The following is a 23,537-nucleotide window of genomic DNA, read 5'->3' on the forward strand; positions in this document are numbered from 1 at the left end:
GGATTCTACCCATAAGTTATGACTGCAGCAATGTGAGATGAAGAACATAGTACAGTTTTGTACCTACCATAAATGTAGATGTTCGAGGATCCACATTGCTGCAGTCCAATTTTCCCTCCCACCTTCCCCTCTGGAGTTTGGAGTGGTGGTATGATTTGGGTTGTAGCTGTTTTTTGTGCAGGGTTTTAGGGAGTTATTTTATTTTTGGCTGTGGCCTTTATTTTTAGGGCCTTCTGACATCTGGGGCAAGAAAAGACTGAGGAAATGATGTCGGTCATGCGCTTTAATACCTCTTGGCGCTGACAGATCTGAGCGCCTATGACCGACGCCAGCCTAATACTTTGGTATTCAAACCGACGCAGCACATGGACTACCCATAAGTTATGACTGCAGCAATGTGGATCTTCGAACATCTACATTTATGGTAGGTACAAAACTGTACTTTTCTTTACAAAAACCCTTCTGCTGATCCAGAAACTATTTCCCAGGGTCCAAAAGGGGTTAAGGTTTCCATTGCAAAAAATCCAGTACCCTCTGACAGAGATTCCAGAGCTTTGGATAGATGGGGGAAGAAAGTATACACGTCTGCAACATTAGCAGTAAGAGCTTTAAATTGCCAGTTTCACATGCTTAAGTACCAACAATATTTAATGGCTCAGTTAAAACAAAAAATACTTGCTAGCTTAGAAGCTCCTGATTGTAAAGAAATGCAGGATTTATTGCATGCAGTTGAACAGGTGGGAAAACATACTCTGCAATGTGGTTTTGATTCTTTAGAGGCCTCTTGTAGAGCCGCAGTAACAGGTTCTGTTATTCGAAGACATGCTTGGTTAAAAGAACAGAGTTTACCTGAACATGTTAAGGCAAAGTCATTGGATGCTCCTTTACAACATGATACCTTGTTTGGTGTTAAGGCAGAAGAGGTGTTAAAGCTAAATCTATGCAAACAGTCAAAGATTTCTTACAGGTACAGCCACCTCGGTTTAGCATAGATTGGCCAACAAAAAATTGGTCCTTTCCAGTGTCAGACAGGCCACAGAGAGGCAGATACAGACGCCCAAGAGGCAGATCTCAACCCCAAGGCTCAAACAGACGACAGTGGGGCACCTCAACCCCAAAAGAAGGTAAGGACAAGTCTCAACCTTACAGGAAACAGTCACAATGACTTTCCTTTGCGTACGCCAAGCACGTCCCTTCTGGAAGCCCCCTTAGGGGGAAAAGTAGCACTTTTTTCTCAAAACTGGCAAATAGTCACCCAAGACAAATGGGTCCTGAATATTGTATCTCAAGGTTACAGATTCTACTTCCATACTTTACCAAAGCTAAAAGGAATGCCAGACCTGCCACAAAATCAATGGACAGAAGCACAAAAACAAATTTCAGCCCTCATGGACATGAGCTATACAAAAAGTACCACAACAGGAACAAGGACAAGGATTTTACTCAAGACTCTTCCTGGTCCCCAGAAAGGACAAAGCCTAGAGGCCTATACTGGACCTTTCAATTCTGAATACTTAACTGGATATTCCGAAATTCAAAATGTTGACATTACAGCAGCTTCTACCCATGCTGGGCAAGAAGGCTTGGCTTGTTACTCTGGACCTCAGAGGCATAACTGCATGTCCCTATCAGACAAAATTGCAGAAGATACCTCCGATTCAAAGCTGGTACAATGCACTACCAATTCTCTGCACTGCCCTTTGGCTTATCTACTGCGCCCAGGGTCTTCACAAAGTGCCTGGCACCAGTAATTGCATTTTGCAGACAAAAAGGAATTCAAATATATCCATACCTGGACGACTGCCTCATTTAAGCAGAGACAAAGGACATTCTTCTACAGCATCTGGCGTTTGTGAAAAAGTTGCTAATTTCTCTAGGGTACACAGTAAACGAAAAGAAGTCAAAACTAGTGCCCTGACAACAGATTACATTCCTGGGTGCCAGCTTAAATACAATGGCCCAGATGGCTTACCTCACGCCAGACAAGCGCAACTAACTCAATATTTTCCACTACTGGCAAAAATGTCCCATCTCCCTGCAAGAAAAGTTCTGCAGGCCCTGGGATACATGGCATCCTGCATACTACTAATACCATATGCCAGACTGCATATGAGGAAATTACAATGGTACCTAAAAAGTGTTTGGACTCCACATTCTCACAGTCTAGAAGCAGTAATTCCAATAATTCCCTGCCTACAACAGGAGTTTTGATGGTGGGCACAGACATGTCACCTAAACAAGGGTCAGCCTTTTACCCAACCCACAGCCAGGCAAACTCTAACAGATGCTTCGGATTACGCCTGGGGAGCACACATGGCAGGAACATGCATTCAGAGCAAGTGGACCACAGACCAGATGCATCTTCACATCAACCAAAAAGAGATGTTGGCTGTTCAAAATGCCCTAACAGCTTTCAAGGACCTTCTACATCCAGGACAACTATTACTAAAGACAGACAACACCACAGTAATGTGGTACATAAACAAACAAGGGGGCACTCATTCTTATCCCCTATGCAGGCAAGCCATGACCTTGTGGAACACAGCTGTAACGTACCAAGTTCACCTGCAAGCACAATTCCTGCCAAGAAAGAAAAATACTCTGGCAGACGACCTAAGCAGAAATATCATGGACCCTCCACGAATGGAAATTGAATCCACAAATCTTCAGCATGATAACACAAAAATGGGGATGCCCAGACATAGATCTTTTTGCCTCCCCTCTGAATTGCCAACCACAAAAATTCTGCACAAGGACTTATCACAAACAAGCATGGAAAGTGGGATGCTCTTCTGTTTAGCTGAAAAACCCTAAAAGTCTATGCCTTCTCACCACTGCCTCTCCTTTCAAAGGTACTCCTAAAAGCCAGACAGGAAAAACCACAGATGATCCTGATTGCTCCAGACTGGCCACGCCAGCATTGGTACCCTATCTTAAGGAACTTGGCTCAGGGCCCACCATGGATTTTGCCCCAAATTCCACACCTTCTGACTCAACAAAACAATCAGATCCTGCACGGTCAGCTCAAAAGTCTAAACCTGGCTGCATGGCAGATAACTTTAGTCAAACAGGTAACACCTCTCTCTAAAGCTGTTATGGATGTCATTTTGGAGGCCAGAAGCCCTAGCACCAGGAAAGCTTACTCAGAAAAATGGAAGAGATTCTGCGCCTGGAACCAGGCTTCACAGCCTTGACCCTCTTGTTCCAAACATTCCTCAGATTTTGCAATACGTAACTGAGATGCTGGACAGTGGCCTATCCTTTTCATCAGTTAAGATTCACGCCTCTGCCATTTCTGCACATTACAACACGGATCCTCCTTTATTCTCTCATCTCTTGCTAAAGCAGTACCTCAGAGGGGCTAAAAACATAAGTCCGCCCCGGAGAGCACCAACACCAACTTGGGACCTCAATTTCGTTTTGGAAAAACTGACCCTGCCACCTTTTGTGCCAACCAATACAGCCAATCTAAATTTTTTATCATGGAAAACAGCTCTGTTCCTGCCAGTAACTTAAGCACGAAGAGTCTCAGAGCTACAGGCATTAATGGCTGTGGAACCTTTTTTAATTTTTCATCAGGATAGGGTATCTTTAAGGACAAACCCTACCTTTATGCCAAAGGTGGTATCTAGTGTGGCTCTTAACCAAACCATCCATTTGCCTACTTTTTATCCAAACTCCCAAAATAAAGGGGAGAAACTTCTGCATTCTTTGGACATACACAGGCAGCTATGCTTCTACTTGGACAATACAAAAACTTTCAGGAAAACTGAGCAACTGTTTGTAGCATATGCTGCAGGATCACAGGGCAAGGCTATCTCAAAGCAGACTATATCCAAATGGAAAGGACACTGTATTCGTTACTGCTACACACAGCATGGAAAATCAGTCCCAAATAACATTAGGCCACATTCCACCAGGGCAACAGCCACTTCAACAGCCTTTCTCAGAGGAGTATCTACCAAGGAAATTTTGGAGGCTGCAACTTGGAGTTCAGTGCACACCTTTACCAAGTATTACCACCTGCCTCTTTACTCTAAATCCAGAGCAGGATTTGCCAGTGCAGTTCTGCAGGGCCTCATAGCCAATCCTAACTCTTTATAGACCAGCCACCCAACCTTAGCTTTGGGATTCTACCCAAGTGTAATGACTGCAGCAGTCTAACACGATGACCATAGTACAGTTTTGTACCTACCATAAATGTAGATGTTAGAGTGTTCACACTGCTGCAGTCCAGGTTACTCTCCCTCCATCCCCTCTGAACTAGCTGGACTTATCTATCCTATACAACCTTTGTGGTGTATTTGCTTGTAACTAAAGGTATTGTTTTTATTTTATATGTATATTTTTTTTATTAGCAATATGTATTGCCTACCTACTTGGGGGCACCTGACATCTGGGGCAAGAAAAACTGAAGAAAATGGCGTTGGATGCATCTTGTATACCTCTGGTGCACTGACTTCAGGGAAGAAGCGACAGCAACCGACGCCGGACCAAGACTTTGGAACTCTGGCCGACTGTGGGACCGCCTGATGGCAGGATAACCTAAGTGTAATGACTGCAGCAGTGTGAACACTCGAACATCTACATTTATGGTAGGTACAAAACTGTACTTTTTAAGCCTAGTTAATAATCTGAGATTAGAATCAAACCCTGTGCCTTTTATCTCTGAGGTAAAGAAGTTAAACCATTATGCCAATCCCCTCCCTAGGTTCATAAGTAAAATATAGGCTAGCTGGTGTTGTGAGACATTTTAAGCCTCGTCAGTGTCTCTTTCAAAGGTGGTAATCAAACAGTGTACCTTGTGTCTTTGAGGTAGACACCTTAACCATTATGCCAACCCCCAGCCGCTAAATATTGGCCTATCAGCCTGCAGACTATTACAAGCCAAGTCAATAACCAGAGGTCAGAATCAAACCCTGTACCTTGTGTCTGTGAAGTAAAGGTCTAAACTCTTATGCCAACCTGATTAACAACTCAGAAATTGGAGTAGTCAGCCAGGAGAGGCTAGAAATGAGTGGCTGATACTGGCTTTTACCCCTCAGGGTGGGAGGAGGGTGGCGGAGTTGGTCCATCTTGCTGTACTGTGGATACTTGTTAGAGGAAAGTTATGCTGTATGCAGTAGTAGTCACAACGTGCCCTTTGGTCCCTGCCAAACCAAGTACATGGTGCCTTCTTGGGGTGTGTTCAGGAATTTGCAATCCCTCAGAGGAAGGCGTTGTGTACCCTCACTTATGTGAGGGTGTGCACAGCTTCCAGGAAGAGAAGGAGTTAAGCTTGCCCCATCAGGAAAGATGGGCTTGGTTCATTCTGAGAAGGCTAATAGCTATGATAAAATGGCTAACTAAATAAAGACTGAGGCAAGGAAAAAGTCTTTAGTCTTGTGCAAAAAGGGCCATCCAAGAAATCCTACCAGAACACAGTGGGTTAGGGCGTTAGTCTAGGTTCTTTCTGGTGCCCAAGAAAATAGAGAGCATTGGGCCAGTACTGGATCTCGGTGACCTCAACACATTTGTAATAAAATGAGAATTATATACTTGACTTAGTAATGTATTTTCATGATCCATATCAGTCCATTTTCATGATCCATGTCAGTCCATTTCAAAAAGAAGGATTGGTCACCATAGATGGCACTGATTTAACATCTCCAAGCATTCGCCAAAGCTCAAGCTCCACCACTCATTCCAACCACATGTTTTGCTTTTGTTTATTCTCCACATTGAGTTTGCTGATTACCATTATGGAAAACACATTCGTATCGGTTTTAAAAATCTGACTGTAAATGCTCTTCCCCCTAAAGTCTTCTGGTACAGTCGATTTTAGGCCAGTACAGCAGGGACAGTAATCAACAGGAGGCGCAGGAGTAGTAGAGGGTATGTTGAAGTGGACATACATGAGTCATGAAGATCTCTGTTTGTGATGAGTGTATAACTTTCGTATCTTTTTTGCTCCAGTGTATCTAATTCATAGAGAAGGACAGAGTCCCCAACTTATACTTCTTGGTGGCATCATGACTTTTAATACCATGGAGGATGGCAGCTGTGTAGAAAGACCTACACCTTGAGGACACATCCAGCTTTGTAGTGTCTTCCAAAAGTATTGTAGTGAAACCCATGTCATAACAGCACACATGTCATGCACTGACAAGATTCTAAAGAAAGGTAAAGATGTAGCCAAGGATCTGGTTGAATGAGTTTTGGGGTTGTATTTGTTACTAACAGCCACTAGACAAAGTAACTTTGGAAATCTTGTATCCCAGTCTGAAGTGAAGGAAATGAAAAAGCAGATAGTCCTTTCTATAATTTTTATTCTCGTGCAAATAGAATCTCAGTTCTCTGTGAACATTTAGGCAATGCAGCATATATTTTCCTTTATTTGAAATTTTGAATTTTTATTGATTGGTTGAGGTTAAAATCTGAAGCTACTGTAGAATGCTGGATTCATTCATAAGGTAATTCTGTTCTTGCGAAAGGTAAAATACAAAGGTCAACAATACAGGGCTTGTAGTTCTGAAACCCTCCTTTCTGATACTGTTACTTAGGAACAAGATCTTCCAGGAAAGATACTTTAGATGTCCTTCAAGGATGCATCTGCAGTCTTTACAAATGGGTTGTCCTGTCGTCAGGCAGCCCTTTTCAAAGTCTGGGTCTGGCTGGCTCACTTCAGTATAAAGGCATCAGCAAGCAGAAGCTGTTGGTCAGATCCAGAGACTACTACCGAATACTACTAAGACTTCTATAAAGCTAAGTACCCGTTGGGGACTACAAATACCTCATAAAGATTTCCACTCTTATTGCAGGCCCAGACCACAGCAGCTTGTCTAGCCTTTTAACCCGGACGCTATCCTCCGACATAACCAAAAAAAGGACCGACACTTGAAGTCCGTGATTTCGGCGAACCGGGTTAAGCAAACCTACAAGTCGGCTTTGTTCTTTCTTCAGCCGATAACATGCCTTCTACCGCCTCTTCTAACCTGGTAGAAACTTTGAAATCCAACCTTCTGTTGCGGTTTCACAGGATTTATCAGACACCATTCCCTGATCGTGGAGCTGCTAGGCCTCCCCAGCTATGTCTATTAAGGCCTTTGCCAGGGCAGCCAAAATATCAAAATCTGTGCCTACCAAGCCCCCCTCTCACAGGCCCAGCACCAGCTCCCATATGCTTTCTTTGGCTGAGGATCTCATCTCTTTAATTCGTGGAGTCCAGCCTCATCCAGACAGGGCCTCTCCCTCCTCCAGAAAAGAGGCCTAGAGCAGAGCCCCCTGAGCCAGTATCCACAGATGATTCCTCTGATGACTCAGAACATACAGACCCTCCCGAGGCCTCTTATTCTCCTTATGAAGACTCTGATGCTGAGGAGTCCATTCCTTCAGCCTCTCCTCCTGAGGAATTTTCCTTTGGGGAAACCTTGCATGCGATGAGAGAACAATTTCAGTGGCAGGGCCAAGATTTCTCAGACTCTAGAAAAAGGCTTAGGACCTTTCTGCATTTGCCACAGCATAGGCCTTTAGCTATACCTCCAGTTCTTTCTGTTGTTGATGATGCATTTAATGATGCTTGTACTGCTCCTGATTCTTTACCTCCGGCTCCTGCTAAGCCCGATAGGTACTACAGGGTCCCGGACACTCATCATCACTTATATAAGGCTCCTTTGCAGATCCAGAGACTATCTCCCAGGGTCCTAAAGCTGTAGCAGCTACTTCTTCTAACCCTCCCTCTGAAAGGGAATCCAGGTCCTTAGAGAGATGGGGTAAAAAAGTTTACACCTCTGCTACTTTGTCAGCTAGAGCTTTGAACTGCCAATTTCATATGATTCAATATCAAGAGTTTATGCTTGACCAGTTGACTAAAAAGCTGTCCTCTGAAGAAGCTTTAGATAAAAAGTATGTTCAAGAAATGGTACATAACATATACAGCAGGTTAGTAACCATTCTTTAAAATGTGGCTATGATGCACTGGAGGCTTCATTTAGATCAGCCATGACTGGCACAGTTATCAGGAGGCATGCATGGTTGAAAGAGCAGGCATTACCAGACCATGTCAAATCTAAGCTTTTGGATGCACCTATGGACAAGGTCAATTTATTTGGTTCCCCTGCACAGCAGGTACTAAAAAAGATGGCGCCGAAGCAAAATCTGTGCAAACAGTGAAAGAGTGAAAGATTTTTACAAGTTCAACCTCCAAGGTTTAGCAGGAACTGGCCCTCCAAAAATTGGTCCTTTCCAGACTCCTCTAAGGCACAAAGAGGCAGGAATAGGCACTCTAGAGGCAGAAATCAATCCAGGGGTGCCTACAGGGGTGCGCCAGTGGCAGGGTAACAACCAACGAGACGCGGATACAGCCACCACCACTACAACAACTCAATCACAGTGACTTGGCGGTGGCACACGCCCAGGGAACAACTAGAAGCACCCTTAGGCGGAAAGCTAACCTTATTTTCAAGAAACTGGCACTCCATTACAACCGAAAAATGGATTTTGCAAACTATAGACCAAGGTTACAGGTTCCATTTCCATACTCTACCAGGAAAGAGAGGAATGCCAAACCTACCACCTACTCAAAGGACAGAAGCTCTAAAACAAATATCTCAATTATTAAGAATGAGAGCTGTGGAAAAGGTACCATCTATGGAGCAAGGAAAGGGATTTTACTCCAGACTCTTCCTGGTACCAAGAAAAGAAAACAAATGGAGGCCTATTCTAGACCTGTCCGCTCTAAACACATTCCTCATTGTTCCAAAATTCAAAATGCTGACCCTACAGCAGCTTCTTCCCATGCTGGGCAAGGAGTCTTGGCTGGTAACTCTAGATCTCAAGGAGGCATACCTGCACGTCCCCATAAGACCAACTTGCAGAAGATACCTCAGATTTCTTGCAGGATCAGAGCATTATCAATTCTCAGCATTGCCCTTTGTCTTATCTACTGCGCCCAGAGTGTTCACGAAATGCCTGGCATCAGTAATCGCTCATTGCAGACTTCAGGGGATTCAAATCTATCCCTACCTGGACGACTGCCTGATACAAGCGGACAACAAAAACAAACTAACAGAAGACTTACAAAGAGTCATCTACCTGCTGCAAGCCCTGGGATATACAGTCAATACAAAAAAGTCAAGGCTGATTCCATCCCAAGGAATAACCTTTCTGGGTGCAGAACTGGACACATTAAAACAAATGGCATTTCTAACTGCAGAAAAGAAAGAGCAACTTCCTCTCTACTTCTTGGCATTAACAAAGCAGAACCATCTAACTGCAAGAAAAGTGCTACAAGCTCTAGGCTTCATGGCATCCTGCATAATACTGGTCCCTCATGCCAGGCTGCATATGAGAAAGCTACAGTGGTACCTAAAGAATTTGTGGTCCCAGCACAAGCACAGCCTAGAAACCAAAATTCCAATGATCCCATGCCTGAAGCAAGAGTTCCTATGGTGGGCTCAGGCCTGCCAATCAAACACAGGATTGCCCTTCTGCAAAAGTCAACCAAGACAAACCATCACGACAGATGCTTCAGACCTCGGTTGGGGGGCACACATGCTGGACAAGTGCATTCAAGGCCTATGGACTCAAGACCAACTGCATCTGCACATAAATCTAAAAGAAATGATGGCAGTAAAATTGGCAATCAAGGCATTCAGACCTTTTCTCCAAGACGGCCAGTTGATGATAAGGACAGACAACACCACAGTTATGCGGTACATCAACAAACAGGGAGGCACACACTCATACCCTCTATGCCGGCTGGCACTGGACCTATGGGATGTGGCTCTGAGCTACAACATTCAGTTACAGGCAATTTATGTACCAGGGAAGGAAAACAATTCTAGCAGACATATTAAGCATAACTACAACAGATGCCCACGAATGGATGCTGCATCCGGACATCTTCAAAACCATCACAAGAGAATGGGGATTACCACAAATAGACTTGTTTGCATCCCCATTCAATCACCAATTGAAGAAATTCTGCACAAGGACTTACCACCCACTTGCTTGGAAGGTGGACTCCCTATCTTTCAGTTGGAAAGGCCTAACAGCATACACATTCCCACCACTCCCTTTGATGCACAAGGTGCTTCTGAAGATCAAAGAAGAACGTCCGAGGATCATTCTGATAGCCCCAGACTGGCCAAGACAACATTGGTATCCACTGCTGAGGAGCATGTCCCGGGGACAAATATGGACACTGTCCCTGATCCCATTACTGCTAACACAGAACAACTACAACATCCTGCATCCAACCCTAAAAACTCTGCAGCTAACTGCCTGGAACATTACATAACAGCAATTAACCCAAATTTATCCCAAAGGGTTAAAGACATAATCCTGGAGGCTCGTAGACCTTCAACAAGAAAGAATTATGCAGCAAAATGGAAAAGATATCTCATCTGGAGTGCTGCAAAGGGGCAAGATGTTACACTGGTGAACATAGCCAACATCCTGGAGTACTTGGCGGAGCTGTTCCATACAGGCCTGTCCTATTCTTCCATCAAGATACATGCATCAGCTATTTCAGCAGAATACAGCTTGGATCCTCCTGTCTTCTCGCATCCTCTGCTCAGACAGTTTCTGAGAGGAATTAAAAATGTAAAACCTCCCAGGAAACCTCCATTGCCAGCATGGGACTTGAACTTTGTGCTAGAAAAGCTGACTCTTCCTCCTTTCGAACCAGCAGCAACAGCAGAATTACAATACTTATCCTGGAAGACTGCTTTCCTGCTGGCAATAACTTCAGCAAGAAGGGTCTCTGAACTAGAGGCATTAATGGCAGTGCAACCCTTCCTGATCTTCCATCAAGATAGTGTCTCCATGAGAACAAATCCTACATTTATGCCTAAGGTGGTATCCAGAGTTTCTTTAAATCAGGCTATCCACCTTCATACATTCTTCCCCAACCCACAGAACAGGGGAGAAAGGCTCTTACATACCTTGGATATGCACAGACAATTACGCTACTACCTGGACAGGACAAAAAACAATAGAAAAACTGACCAGCTACTGGTAGCTATGCAACAGGAAAGGAAGGAAAACCAATTTCTAAACAGACAATCTCCAAATGGATAGGAAATTGCATTAGATTTTGTTACTCCTACCATGGAAAGAAAACTCCAGAGAACATCAGGCCTCACCACAAGGCTACAGCCACTACCACAGCTTTCTTACGAGGAGTGGCTACCAAGGACATTATAGAGGCTGCTACTTTGACCTCCGTGCATACATTTGCCAAGCATTATAACTTACCTCTTTACTCTAGATCCCGTGCTGGTTTTGCCACTGCTGTTTTGCAAGGGATCCTAACTACACAATAATCTCTTCTCATTTCCTCCTCCCTTAGTTTAGCTATGGTATTCTACCCATTTGTAAAGACTGCAGATGCATCCTTGAAGGACATAGTACAGTTTTGTACCTACCATAAATGTAGATGTCCGAGAGGAATGCATCTGCAGTCAGGATTACCCACCCTCCTTCCCCTCTGAGGTACTCCTAGGGTATTTGCCAATCTTCAGCTAGATTGGGGGGGATCTATTATGGTGTATTTGTTTGTATATATGTACATACATGCTTATTTTATGTGTTTGCTCTCTACTATTTGGAAACTTTGGCATTTATCCAAATTTAGCCATCCAAGAGGGCACCTGGCATCTAGGGCAAGAAACACTGAGGAAAATGGCGTCGGCTGATGCCTTTATACCCGAATAACTGCCCTTAATGGCGTCGGGTGAAGTCGACACCCAGCCGGCCAGACCCAGACTTTGGAATCCGGCCGACCGAAGGGCTGCCTGACGACAGGACAACCCATTTGTAAAGACTGCAGATGCATTCCTCTCGGACATCTACATTTATCGTAGGTACAAAACTGTACTTTCTTCTGAGGCCACCAGTTCAAAATATAAGCAAATTAGCATTTCCAAAATAAAGTTGATATTCCACAGAAGTATAGGGTCCTTAAAGGGAGGCCCTGCTGGAAGGCACCCCCATAAATACATTTTACAAATTTTCTGAGATTCTAGGGACAACTATTTAAAGCCTTGGAGAAACTCTGAAATGGCTTCTAAATGTATAATAAGAATGGAAAAAATAGAACCTTAGTCAGAAATTTTAGCAAGAAACTGCAGAATTATAGGAATGGGTGTCTTAAAATAATCTACTCGCTGTTGTGTGGCCCACAGAGAGAATTGTATGCACTTTCCTTTGTGTACCTTTCTAGTGGAGGGTTTCTGGACTGCTGTTTGAATTTGGACCACCCTAGGAGGTAAGAAGTGTCGTTGGCAATCAAAGGAAAGTGGAGAAACCGTGTGGTTAATGTGAGAGATTGCATGTCTGGTTGAGGCTTTATCAGATGAGGCCGCATTAGGGGAAAACACATTTGCCTGGTCCAAAAGGGAGCTTTGAGAATGACCTTGCCTTCCACATTTTTGCCTTCATAATGTTAAGATTAGTGGGATCGGGAAAGAAGGGTAAAACTGCCCAGGAAGCCACTGTTGGATTGGAGCATTCCAGTGGGTCTAACCTTGTTGGAGGTATCAGAGTAAATAAGTTCATAGGTAAATACCTGGCAGTCAGTCCACAGACCATTGCAATCCAGTAACCCATATACAAAAGTTCCCTCCAGCCTCCTGGAAGGCAGTACATGGTAGACTGGGGGGAAATTTAAGGCTCCCCATCCATTTACCTAGGTTTACCTTGAAGTTGGCAAGGATGCTGCTCAGCTTGATATGTAATGGAAGTTTGCTCCAGAAGTCAGGGATACGTTGGGATGCAAATCTGCCACACCAAACACGTCTTATTTATTTGTTGGTGAATGTTTAGTTCCTTTAACAAGGTATTTGCGGAGCCATTTGTTTTGTAAAGGAATAGAAGGTCAAAGAGGGTTGGAGCCTTAAAGGTTTAAAAGGCTAGACACAGATCTCCAAAAAGGAGTCTAAGAGACCAAGTACTGAGAGAGACCTGCTGGACTGTCTTTAACTTAAGATTTTTGAGGCCACTAATTTTTTTAGTTGAGAACCTTTGAGTTTTTTTAAGTAGAATGATGTGTTTAGGCAAATGCATGCCAAAAGAGGCATTGTATTCAGTACAAATGGGCAATTATATTCAATAATGGATATGATGAGATACAATTAGAAGGGAATTAAGACTTCTTAAGATCTAGAGGAGATGCCTTTGGAAGTTAGATGAGCTAGATAGAATGCTTTCCCAACTAAAAGATGAGGAATTAATAAGAGTGCCTATGTTTTTACAGCTGTGCCTGTTTGAGGGGGCGGTGGCAGCATCTACTTGGTCCTTTTTCAGTACTTTGCAAGATACTGAAAGATCTGGGCCTGGAGAAATCATTCAACTGTTTAGGGCCACTGTAAGCTAGAGGATGCTCCTATAACAATATCCACTCAGAAATATTTGCTTTGGATTTTCTCCTTTTATTATGGAATTTGAACTTCCTCTTAATAGGTATGAAACTTTGGCATAACAGTAAATCTGTAGGATGTAGATCCTTCTCAGTAATTTACCTTTCATCCATCCTCCACCCTTGTCTTTGTTGATCTGGGGTTATCTTTCTTCTCACCTGCTGCTAATTGTCTTAGACACCTTAAGAGCTTCTGCAGAAGAACTGAAAGACAAGACACCCATAGTGAGTGATAGGTAATGGGATAGAGTTGAAAGCAGCCTAGGAAAGTTTATCCTGCTAACATTTGCAGCATCGGTCTTGTTATTGAGGCTAGACCTATTTTGTAAATGTCTATCATCATAGTAAGTTTTTAACTTTCATTTATATTCAGTCTCTTCACAAAGAAAAGTAATGCGTATTAACTTCCACATGCATGTTGAGTATACTTGTTAGTACTAATTGTGATCATCACTGGACCAGTAATCAAGGAGCCTCAATCTTCACTACTGGCAACAATGGGGGATACACACTGAGAGGATGGCAAGGTACACACACAGTATTTCCAGGTGCAGCTCTCTGCATCAAGTGCAGTTTCCCTTAGGAGTACAGAGACCACAGTCAGTCCAGAGCTGGTTCCCCCTCTTTCTCCAAATACCCAGTAAGACTCCCCACTGGCACAACTATAGAGCTGAGATCTCAGCTGAGTGGCCAGACCAAGACCACCAGCACCCTCTCTGTCCAAGTAGTGCTTAATGACCTTGCTTAAGTAGCTGACACACACTCACACTCACACTCTTTGAGGTTTGACATGCACAAACACACCTGGGAAAGGCTGCACAGGTTTGCTAGCTATGCCCCCTTTTGCCCAGACTATAAGGCAGTTATCACTGCTACCAGCAAACTCTTATCAGCTACTTTAAGGCCCTTAACAAGGATGCTCAATCTTACTGTGTAGTATTAATATTAATACAAATGGTAATTTGACCAAGAGCAAGGGTATTAGGAGTGGCTCACAGTGTCACTAAATAAATATGCAAGTACTCCCAAAACTTAAAAATGTTTTACAAAGATCAGCCACAATGAAATGTTTAAATATATTTAATAATAAAAGAACAAGACAATACTAAATATATATTCACAGTGACATCAGAGTTCAAAACCACAAGAAATATTTAAAACAACATTGCAGGACAGTCTTAAATAAATAAAGAAAAAATATCTAAACTAAGCTTTGCTATATTCCTGACTGTATCTCAGAGAATTACTATACCCTAGTTAACTTGAGAAAGGCAGATGTGGTGAATGGATCTTCTAGTTGTTGTCAGGTCCAAGACAGAATACAGAATGCTCTCTCTCTCACTTGGAGACTTCTTAAATAAATATCTCAAATATTACTGCTGAGATAGCTTGCAGAATGACATTTCTTGTCATCTGACTCTATCCCAGGTGAACCCCCCCCACACACACACACACACACACACACACACACACACACTGCTGGAAGCTAGCAGTATTTTGCGTCTGCCTTTGAAAATACATAGACCTCAGACTTTGGCAGATGCTGGAAGTCATAAAACAATTACATCCTTCACATTTCAAGACTAGTAATTATTTCACCTTGGAGACGATACAGAAAGCTCCCTAGTTTTAGACATTGCGTCTCCTTGCTGCATTGAAACTGAAAGATATAATCTTTTATTCTGTAACCATAAAGTAATTCAATTTCAGCTGTTTTTCTGAAGTTTTGCTGGACTGAAGTTAACCTTCTGTGTTCCAGTTTCCATTGTTAAAACATATACATTTAAACAGTTACAATAGTGCATGTACATTTTTGGTTCTATTCCAGTAAGACACTGTGGATACATTTCAAGCAGTTTGCAAAAACCTTTTTCAACACATATCTGTACAAACAAGTTAAATATACACATGATAAACTGTTCTAATATGTTTGTAACACAAGCATCTTATATGAATCATGTTGGTATTCACAATGACATAATTATTTACAAAATTCTAGATAGCTGGTGAGCTGGCGGTATCTCCTTTTGTCACACTAATGCCCCCTCCTCATATTATACAATGGGAAGCAAGTAGCTCGTAACACATGTACCCTATTCACAAAGTGCAACCTGCATGGTCTGGAGCTCTTAATAATGTAAATTTTTTTGTTGCTTGAACTATATATTGAGATGTACTGAAAAAAAAGTTTTCAAAGTGTTTGTCTTAACTGCCTAGATGGAAAAAAACTTTTGCATTGAAAGTATAGGGAAGAAAATACAGCAGTGTGAAGTAACGTGACTACCAACTGCATATTAAACATAACTCATTTTATTAATAGTGATAATAGCCAGCAATAAATATATGCAAAATTTCCATGCCTTATTGCTAAATGTGTGTGTTTAGAGGATAATATTGATACCTTTAGGCCTCAAACATTGTAAATGACCTTTACTATAGCATATAGTAGCTATAGTGCTAGCATATACTTATCCTACTCTTAATCCCTTCTCTACTCTTCCTATTAGGTATATATCTTACCCCTCTTGGCTTTATCTTTAGATATGACTAGCAGATTTCTCTTTTGGCTTTATCTTTACATATGGCTAGCAGATTTCTAGATGTACCTGGACTTTGTTTTACCATTACTTCACAACTTTCTCATACTGTAGACTAAATGGAATCTTTTTTTTTCTGCAAAATGTTAAATGAATGTAACCAACTGTAAATCGTTTTTCTCTGTAAAACGTACACTGAATGTAACTAGATTTATGATGTATTCTCTAACTGGAGCTTTTCTCCTCGGGTCTCCACTGAAAATGGGTTTCTAACCCAGCTGGACTAACCCGGTTAACAAATGTCAGTAGATACATAAATACTAATGAAACTGACGCAGCCCATCTAAAGCATTGGCTCTGATGGACATTAGCCTCTGAGTTGTTACAAAGCCATTAATGAGCCCATTCTGCCAAGTTCATAATAAGACATTTAATAATTGCTGCTTCTGCTTTGGTTGTCAAACAATGCCAGGTAATGTGACAGCCAAATGCTAATTCTGCAGCTTATTTATTTTTTTGGTAGGTGTAATAATTGTTCAAGCCATAGTTAACTGTCTCTGGATTAAAATAGTATCCTTTCATTTTTAGGTGAACCTGAATTCAAATATATAGGAAATATGCATGGGAATGAAGTGGTAGGAAGAGAACTTCTCCTAAATCTGATAGAGTATCTCTGCAAGAACTTTGGCACAGACCCTGAAGTCACAGAGCTTGTGACCAAAACCCACATCCACATTTTACCCTCCATGAACCCTGATGGATATGAAGTAGCATTTGAAGGTAAGTTGTCCAATGACCAGACTGTTGGCTGTTTGTTCTGCTTTTCAACTTGAAATGTACTTCTCTTTCCTGAGCCCCGAGGACTGTAATCTGCATTCTCTGAAACATTTTAGGAGATAAGGAATTAATGAGCAGGACACGTGTATTGCTTTTCACTGTCCCACAATGTCATGTTTAAGAAACAAAGTGTGTTGTGTGTGCTATTGTATTTCATTCTGTTTTTTGTGTTTCATTTAAATACAGATTATGTAAATTATCTAAGTTGCTGTTCTGTAGATAAAGTATATATGTGCACTCTACCGTTTTGACTACTCAGTTTTCCACCTATGGCCCATTTAAAATGCCACTGTGTTGATGGCTGCAAGTGCTTTTTGAAGAGTTGATAGATTAAATACCTTGTTTGAGTTAGCAAAACAGAAACTGTGCAGGTGGAAAAAGTCTTGAATGTAGGTTTCCAAGGCCGGCTGTAAGGACCACACTGTTCTTTTAATGGAATACATGATGCTTTTTCTGTGTGAAGCTAAGAGAATAACTAAGCAGTGAAGAATTGAAAACTGTTAAATGCTGTTGCATATCCAGGTATATAGTCCAAGTAAGTCTGCACTTTTGAGTACTTGAGAGATGGGAAACACTGATAATTATATAGCCTGATCCCCTTGTTTAGTTTACCCATTTTACTTACTGATCTCGTAAGTAACTAGTGCAGTTTCAGCAGCAAATGTCCAAACACTACACAGAATCTAATCATTTTTTAAACTTCAGAAACATTTTTAGGATGCCTGGTGGTAAGAAATTTAGTAATGTTAAAAGCTGCAGAATTGGAAGACCTGATAATTTCTCTGTCCATATGAACTAATTCACCTTCTGTTCTATATGCTTGTAAGAGATGATGAACAAAATACGGAAAAAAGCTGTTACTTGTTCAGTGGTGTGAACCATTATTAGCTGCTCGGTGCATGCCAGCAATCTGAGGATTCAAAGTATATAGAATAAAATAGAGAGAAAGGAAGAAAAAGAAACTGATGCCCATAAAGCAAAGAGAATGCATACTAAAAAGGACACTGCTTTATGTAACACAGATTACAGGGGATATTACTTTCCCTACCACACAAACCTCATTCTAAAGAAATAGACATAATTTTCCCAAAGGAAAGAAAGAAAGGCAAGGGGCAGGTGAGAAAGAAGAAATTAAAATTGAACGTAGAAGGACTGACCATTACTGTAAGAAAAAAGAAGAGAAAGACAGAAGTTGTCAACATGGCTCAAGCTGTGAATGTATAAAGTCAGCTGGATGAGAATTGTATGCTTGTAATTAAGCAGTGAAAACTGTGAGGTTATTAAGAGTAGTGGTGATGACGATCATTCCTTTGTAATTATAGAGCAGATTGGTCAGAAAAGATATTCTTGTAATTGGCAATTCACTTATTTGAGGAACTGATACTTGTATTTGCAGAAAAGATAATGAGCACTATATAGTGTTATGCTTGCCAGGAACAAGATGAGAGAAAGGCCTTAGAATGCCTTGATGTTAGGAGGTATGAATCTGTTTTTATTCATGCTGGTACAAATGATCTCATCCACAAGGGAGGCTGACTATTAGTAGGGATCATAGGAGGTTACTAGGCTATTGGACCTGAGGCCCTTATAAGTTTAGCCAAGAGTTTAGCCCATGTTTAGACAAGTCAGCACCAAAAGCCCCTGCCCAGCAGGAACACACAGGTGGAATCCCAGGGTGTATTTTCTGTTTCCCATCCAGTTAACCAGGTTGCGCTTATAGGATTATAGGAGTCCAAGACCCTCGGAACTACAATATAGTACATTACACCACCAGGCCAGCTAATAAGCCCATTTAGATAGCATATCTTGTACAAATGTTAGGATGAATTTAAGTCAGGTCACCATGAATGAAAAGAGTTTTGGGGTTAATACCTATATGAAAAAAATGTCCAATTTAAAAAAAAAATAGAAATGTGTAGAGAATCTGAGCCTAATTTTGGGCACAGGTGTTTAAATAGGATAGCATGCACTTGTCAAGATCAATGAAAAGAATTTTTGCAGCAGATGTTTTGCAGTATTCGACAAACACAAGCCAGGATTTTTCCTGGTCAAAAGTTTAACATTTCAGAGATAACATTTGGTGCATCTCTGACGGTTTTTAATGCTAGGAGCATTAGTAATATTTTTTATTGGAAAATTTTCAATGTCCCCACAAGGTTAATGTTATTGTTTGTGAAACATGGTTTAAGAACCATGACCGGAAACCAGTTCTGTCCGGGTATGATTGTTTTTACTGTAGCAGACATTCTAACTAAAAATCAGGTGGAGGTGTTATAGGGATTAAAGATTGTTGTGATATGTGTGATTATTATATGCTCAGTGATAACACCAATGCAGTAGATTTTTGGGATGTATAGAACACCCAAGTCAAGTGCTTCTGACCTAGAGGAATTTGTACATTTCTTGCGTGAAATACAGGATGAAAGAAGAATAGTGACTGGGACTTAAATTTTACCATAAGCAGACTGGAATAATGATTCAACATTAGTAAGGAAGTTATTTACAAAGTATGTTCAGGAACAAGAATTGCTTCAGATTCTTAAAAAGCCTACCAGGGAATGGAACATACCAGACATGGGTTGTTTTCCTAAAGAAATTGTTTATTCATATTAAGTTTTACCACAGTTGATTTGCAATGATTATGGGATTATATAGCAATAACCCACGCCTGGGTGTGGGTAATGCTAAATTTACCCACAGTTGGCGTGGTTTGGTCCCGAGGGCGAAGCCCGAGGGACCAAACAAAGCCAACCGTAAATTTAGAATTACCCACACCCAGAAGTGGGTTATTGCTATTATACCATGACATTATTTAAGAAAAGAAACTATTACTTTTCTTAAATAATGGCATAGTATAATGCCTGTTTACTGCCCTTCCGCAGATGTCTGGCATCCGGCAGTTCTGATGTACTCGCGCTCGCGCAGTACATCAGAGCTGTGAGCAAAGGAGAAAGCAAGATCTCCGTTGCTTTTTATGTCTCGCTATGTTAAATGAGTTTAACATAGCGAGACAGTTTTAAAATAAGCAATGGACATCTCCGTTGCTTATTTTAACTGTCTCGCTATGTTAAACTCATTTAACATAGCGAGACTAAAAAGCAACGGAGATCTAGCTTTCTCCTTTGCTTTTTAAAACTGTCTCGCTATGTTAAATGGGTTTAACATAGCGAAACAGCTTTAAAATAAGCAACGGAGATCTCCGTTGCATATTTTAAAGCTGTCTCGCTATGTTAAACCCATTTAACATAGCGAGACAGTGTTTTAAAAAAACGAGTTATACTAATGGAAAAAGTCCGGCGACGGACCTTTTTCCATTAGTATAACTCGATTTACAATGGGCACGCTGGCCAATCAGCGTGCACGTTTTGGGGGGGTCATGGTATAATATAGGTTAATTTATTGCTAGGTAATTCTTCCAAACTGAAATCTAAACCATTGCACAGAAGATTAATAACTCATTGTATGGAAACAAAATAGTCACCCTGTAAAACTAATTGGAGTGATGCTTTCAGTACAAAAACTGCAGAAGGAATGTGAAAAGTTTTGAAGGAGTAATTGAATGTAAACAAAATAAAAAAAAATGTTTAATGACAGGATCTAGACACACAACTTCAGGAGGATATATTTCCATAACAACAAGATATTTAAGGTAAGAGATAAAAAAAAAGTATGAGAAATGGAAAAGGTTTAATACAACTTTGAAAAATGAAATAAACAAGCTGGACAGACATATTGAACATAGTGCAAGACAAGATCAAGAAAAAAATGAAGAAAATGTATATAAAGGTATTGAGAATAATAGGAAACCCTTTTATACATTCATAAGATGTGGTAGGAGTAAAGACAATTTGATAACCTGTGATCTGAAGTAGTTAACTTCATTTAATCAGCAACCTGTGGGTATCTGATCCGATTTGGATCCGAGCCGGCAGCTTTCCTAGCAAAAGATCCGAGCTCTAAGCTCCTCCCCCCTACCCATAATGCCCTGCTTACCTCCCTCTAACCCTCCGATCTCGTTTGCCGTGGCTTCTTGAAGCATCTGAGAACGAGCTTCTAGTGTTGGTTTTGTGAGTTGAGTAGATTATTTAACTTTTTTCCTTTAAAATCACTGTATTCTGTGTGTGTGTGTGTGTGTGTGTGTGTGTGTGTGTGTGTGTGTGTGTGTGGTACCCTTTTTCTCCCTTAATCTATCTGGGTAGTTTTATCTTTAGTTTAGTGTAGATTTTAAATCCCCTCCCCCCTTCTGTCTGTGTGTGAAGGTGTGTGCCTATTCCTGTCAGTATGTCCGAAGGCCCAAAAGCGATTTTTTTCTAAATGCTCCGAGTGTGGCCATAAGCTGTCCCCAGCGGATGGCCACACTGGGAGCGTTATTTGCCTGGGTGTGGACCATCTCTCTTCAGGCTGCACTATCTGTGCAGCCTTCAACCCCAGGGCTTTGAGGGATAGGCGGACTAAGCTAGTCCTCGCGGGCCTTTTGCCCCTGGATTCGGCTTCGTCCTCCTCCCCCTCCGTGGCGCCAGCTGCGGCTGCCCCACCGACCATTCACGCTCCCCTGGCCGGGATTCAAACTCCCTCTTCAGCTCAGGAGGAAAGGGACTCGAGTAAAAAGGATCGGAAGGATAAAGAGCATGAGAGGGACAGGCATCGTAGCCACAAGAGGCGGGCCGATTCAGCTCCCTCGGCCCCGCCATCTAAGCAGCTTGCCTCCCCTCTTAAGGTCTCCGGGTCTTCCCCCTCCAGGCTTCCTTCTCCACGTTTCTCCCCGGAGCCGGAGGAGGAGACCCGGTCACCTTCGAGGTCGTCCAGGCGGCATTCCCGGCCAGCCTCGGCAGCCTCATCCAGGTCAACTAGAAGTTTATCTGACGCAGACATGGATCGGATGATGCGTCGATTTCTTCAGGCCCAGCTGCAGTTGGGAGTGCTCTTGCCTCCCCCCCCCCCCTCTCCGGGGGGAGCTCGACCCCATTTTTCGCCCCCATTGCTCCTTCTCCGACCCTCTATCGGATCCGAGTAGCTTCGGAGCCGGGGTGGTGTTGAAGCAGACAGTGTTTCCTGCTTTGGCGCCGACTGTACCTTCGAGTTTGTCGGATCCATTTTCGGATCTGAGCTCTCGGGGCTGTGAGATGAGCGTCGGATCCGGAGGGGTTAGTGTGCCTTTGGCTCCGTTGAGGTCGGATCGCACTGCCCTTTCGGATCCGATCGGGTCATCTCCGGCGCCGATCCACGCGGCGGATCCAAGGGGATTGCTTTCGGATCCTAGAGAGAGCAGCTCACCCTCGGCATTCGAAGTCGTGAAGAGGGTCCTTTCGAGGGATTCGAGGTCCCAGGCTCTTGCTACAGATCCACCCGCCATTCCCTCTCAGACGGGCCTGTCTTCCATCATAATCAGGCCCCAGGGACAGCCTGTGCCTATGTCCCAGATGGTTCCTATGGAGGAACAGGACATTGTTGGTGAACCCTCTCGGACAGCCCCCCCGAGGAGGTCCCTCACAAACAAAAGTGCAAGAGGAGGCGCTTGGACTCACCCGAGTCCCTCACAGAAGACACTGACTTGGAGGAAGGGGAAGGTTCCCCCAGGTCACCCCCCGAAGACATCTCTTTTGGAGACATTATGGAAATGCTTCGTATTAGAGGGAGGTGGTCAGCACAAAAGCCTTCCTTGGACGAGTCTGTCTTTCTGGAGGCGTTTGACGCAGGCCCATCTACCTCTTGGGTGTCCCCTCCCGCCGATCCCCTGGTGGCCCTCATAACTACCAGGGCATGGAAGGAGCCAGACACTGTGGAGCCAATACCCAAGAGACCGGACAAGATTCTCAGCCCCCCCCCCCCCCACAGACAGGACAGTTTGTAGCAAAGGTGCCCCTGTAGATGCCATGGTGGTGGCGACTGCCACCAAGAAGAAATTAGCACAGGAGTGTTCCTCGGTACATCCTCCAGACAGGGAGTCTCGGACGATGGACCGCCTCTGAAAGCGGATGTTCGCTTCAGCGGCCTTCTCTGTAAGGTCACTGAACTATATGGCACACGTGATTCGACTCAAGTGGGACCTAATCAAAGAGTACGCTGGGTCACCCCCAGAGTCCATATCGGCCGAGGACAAACGGACCTTCTCGGCACGAATGACCACTCTTAAGTCGATCACAAACACCTCTATGTGGCTTCTCTCCCATGCCACGGAGGGAGCGGCTAGAGCCAGTGGAACAGGCATTGTCTTACGACGACAGGCCTGGCTCCATCTCTGCAACTTTGCGGAACCCTTCAAGGTGTCCTTCGTAAATGCCCCCTTTGACGGTTCTACGCTTTCCAGCAAAACCATCCGCGATACGCTACTCCAGAGCGAGAAGGACGGGAAGATGTTGTCTGCCGTAGGGATCCACTTGTCAGCTCCTCAGAGGTCCTTCTCCAGGAACCAGAGAGGACAGAAGAAGATGTGATTCCGGAAATCCCAACTATCCCATTTCGCTCCAGATCCCTCGTCCTTCACAGGCAGAGGAGGACAGGGTGGACGCGGGCCCAGAGGCAGAGGGGGGGGGCCGAAGAATTTAGGGTCGAGGGAACCCTTTTCCGATCGACCCGCGCAGCAACCCTGAGGGGTTGCCCGACTGCTCCTCTCTGGAGGCAGTCGGGGGGTGCTTCTCGGAACATCTAACACATTGGGAGTCCGTTACGACAGATCGCTGGGTGCTCCAGATCATATCCAGAGGTTACTCAATTCCATTCCTAAATACTCCTCCCCGGTCGGGGCGCCTCCCCGATGTACCACC

At 43.1% G+C, this 23,537-nt stretch overlaps 1 protein-coding gene across 1 annotated transcript in view; it reads left to right on the top strand.

Annotated features, from left to right (window-relative positions):
* Positions 1 to 23,537, top strand: part of CPD (carboxypeptidase D) — a gene marked incomplete in the record, with an annotated part of 1,229,184 nt that overhangs the window by 527,035 nt on the left and 678,612 nt on the right. The window contains 1 exon segment of the mRNA XM_044054477.1: positions 16,525 to 16,716. Within this exon segment, the coding sequence (XP_043910412.1) occupies positions 16,525 to 16,716 (192 nt within the window).

The sequence above is a fragment of the Protopterus annectens genome, chromosome 13.part0, assembly GCF_019279795.1.
Source record: "Protopterus annectens isolate FY-2018-M chromosome 13.part0, PAN1.0, whole genome shotgun sequence".
Lineage (NCBI taxonomy): Eukaryota > Metazoa > Chordata > Ceratodontiformes > Protopteridae > Protopterus > Protopterus annectens.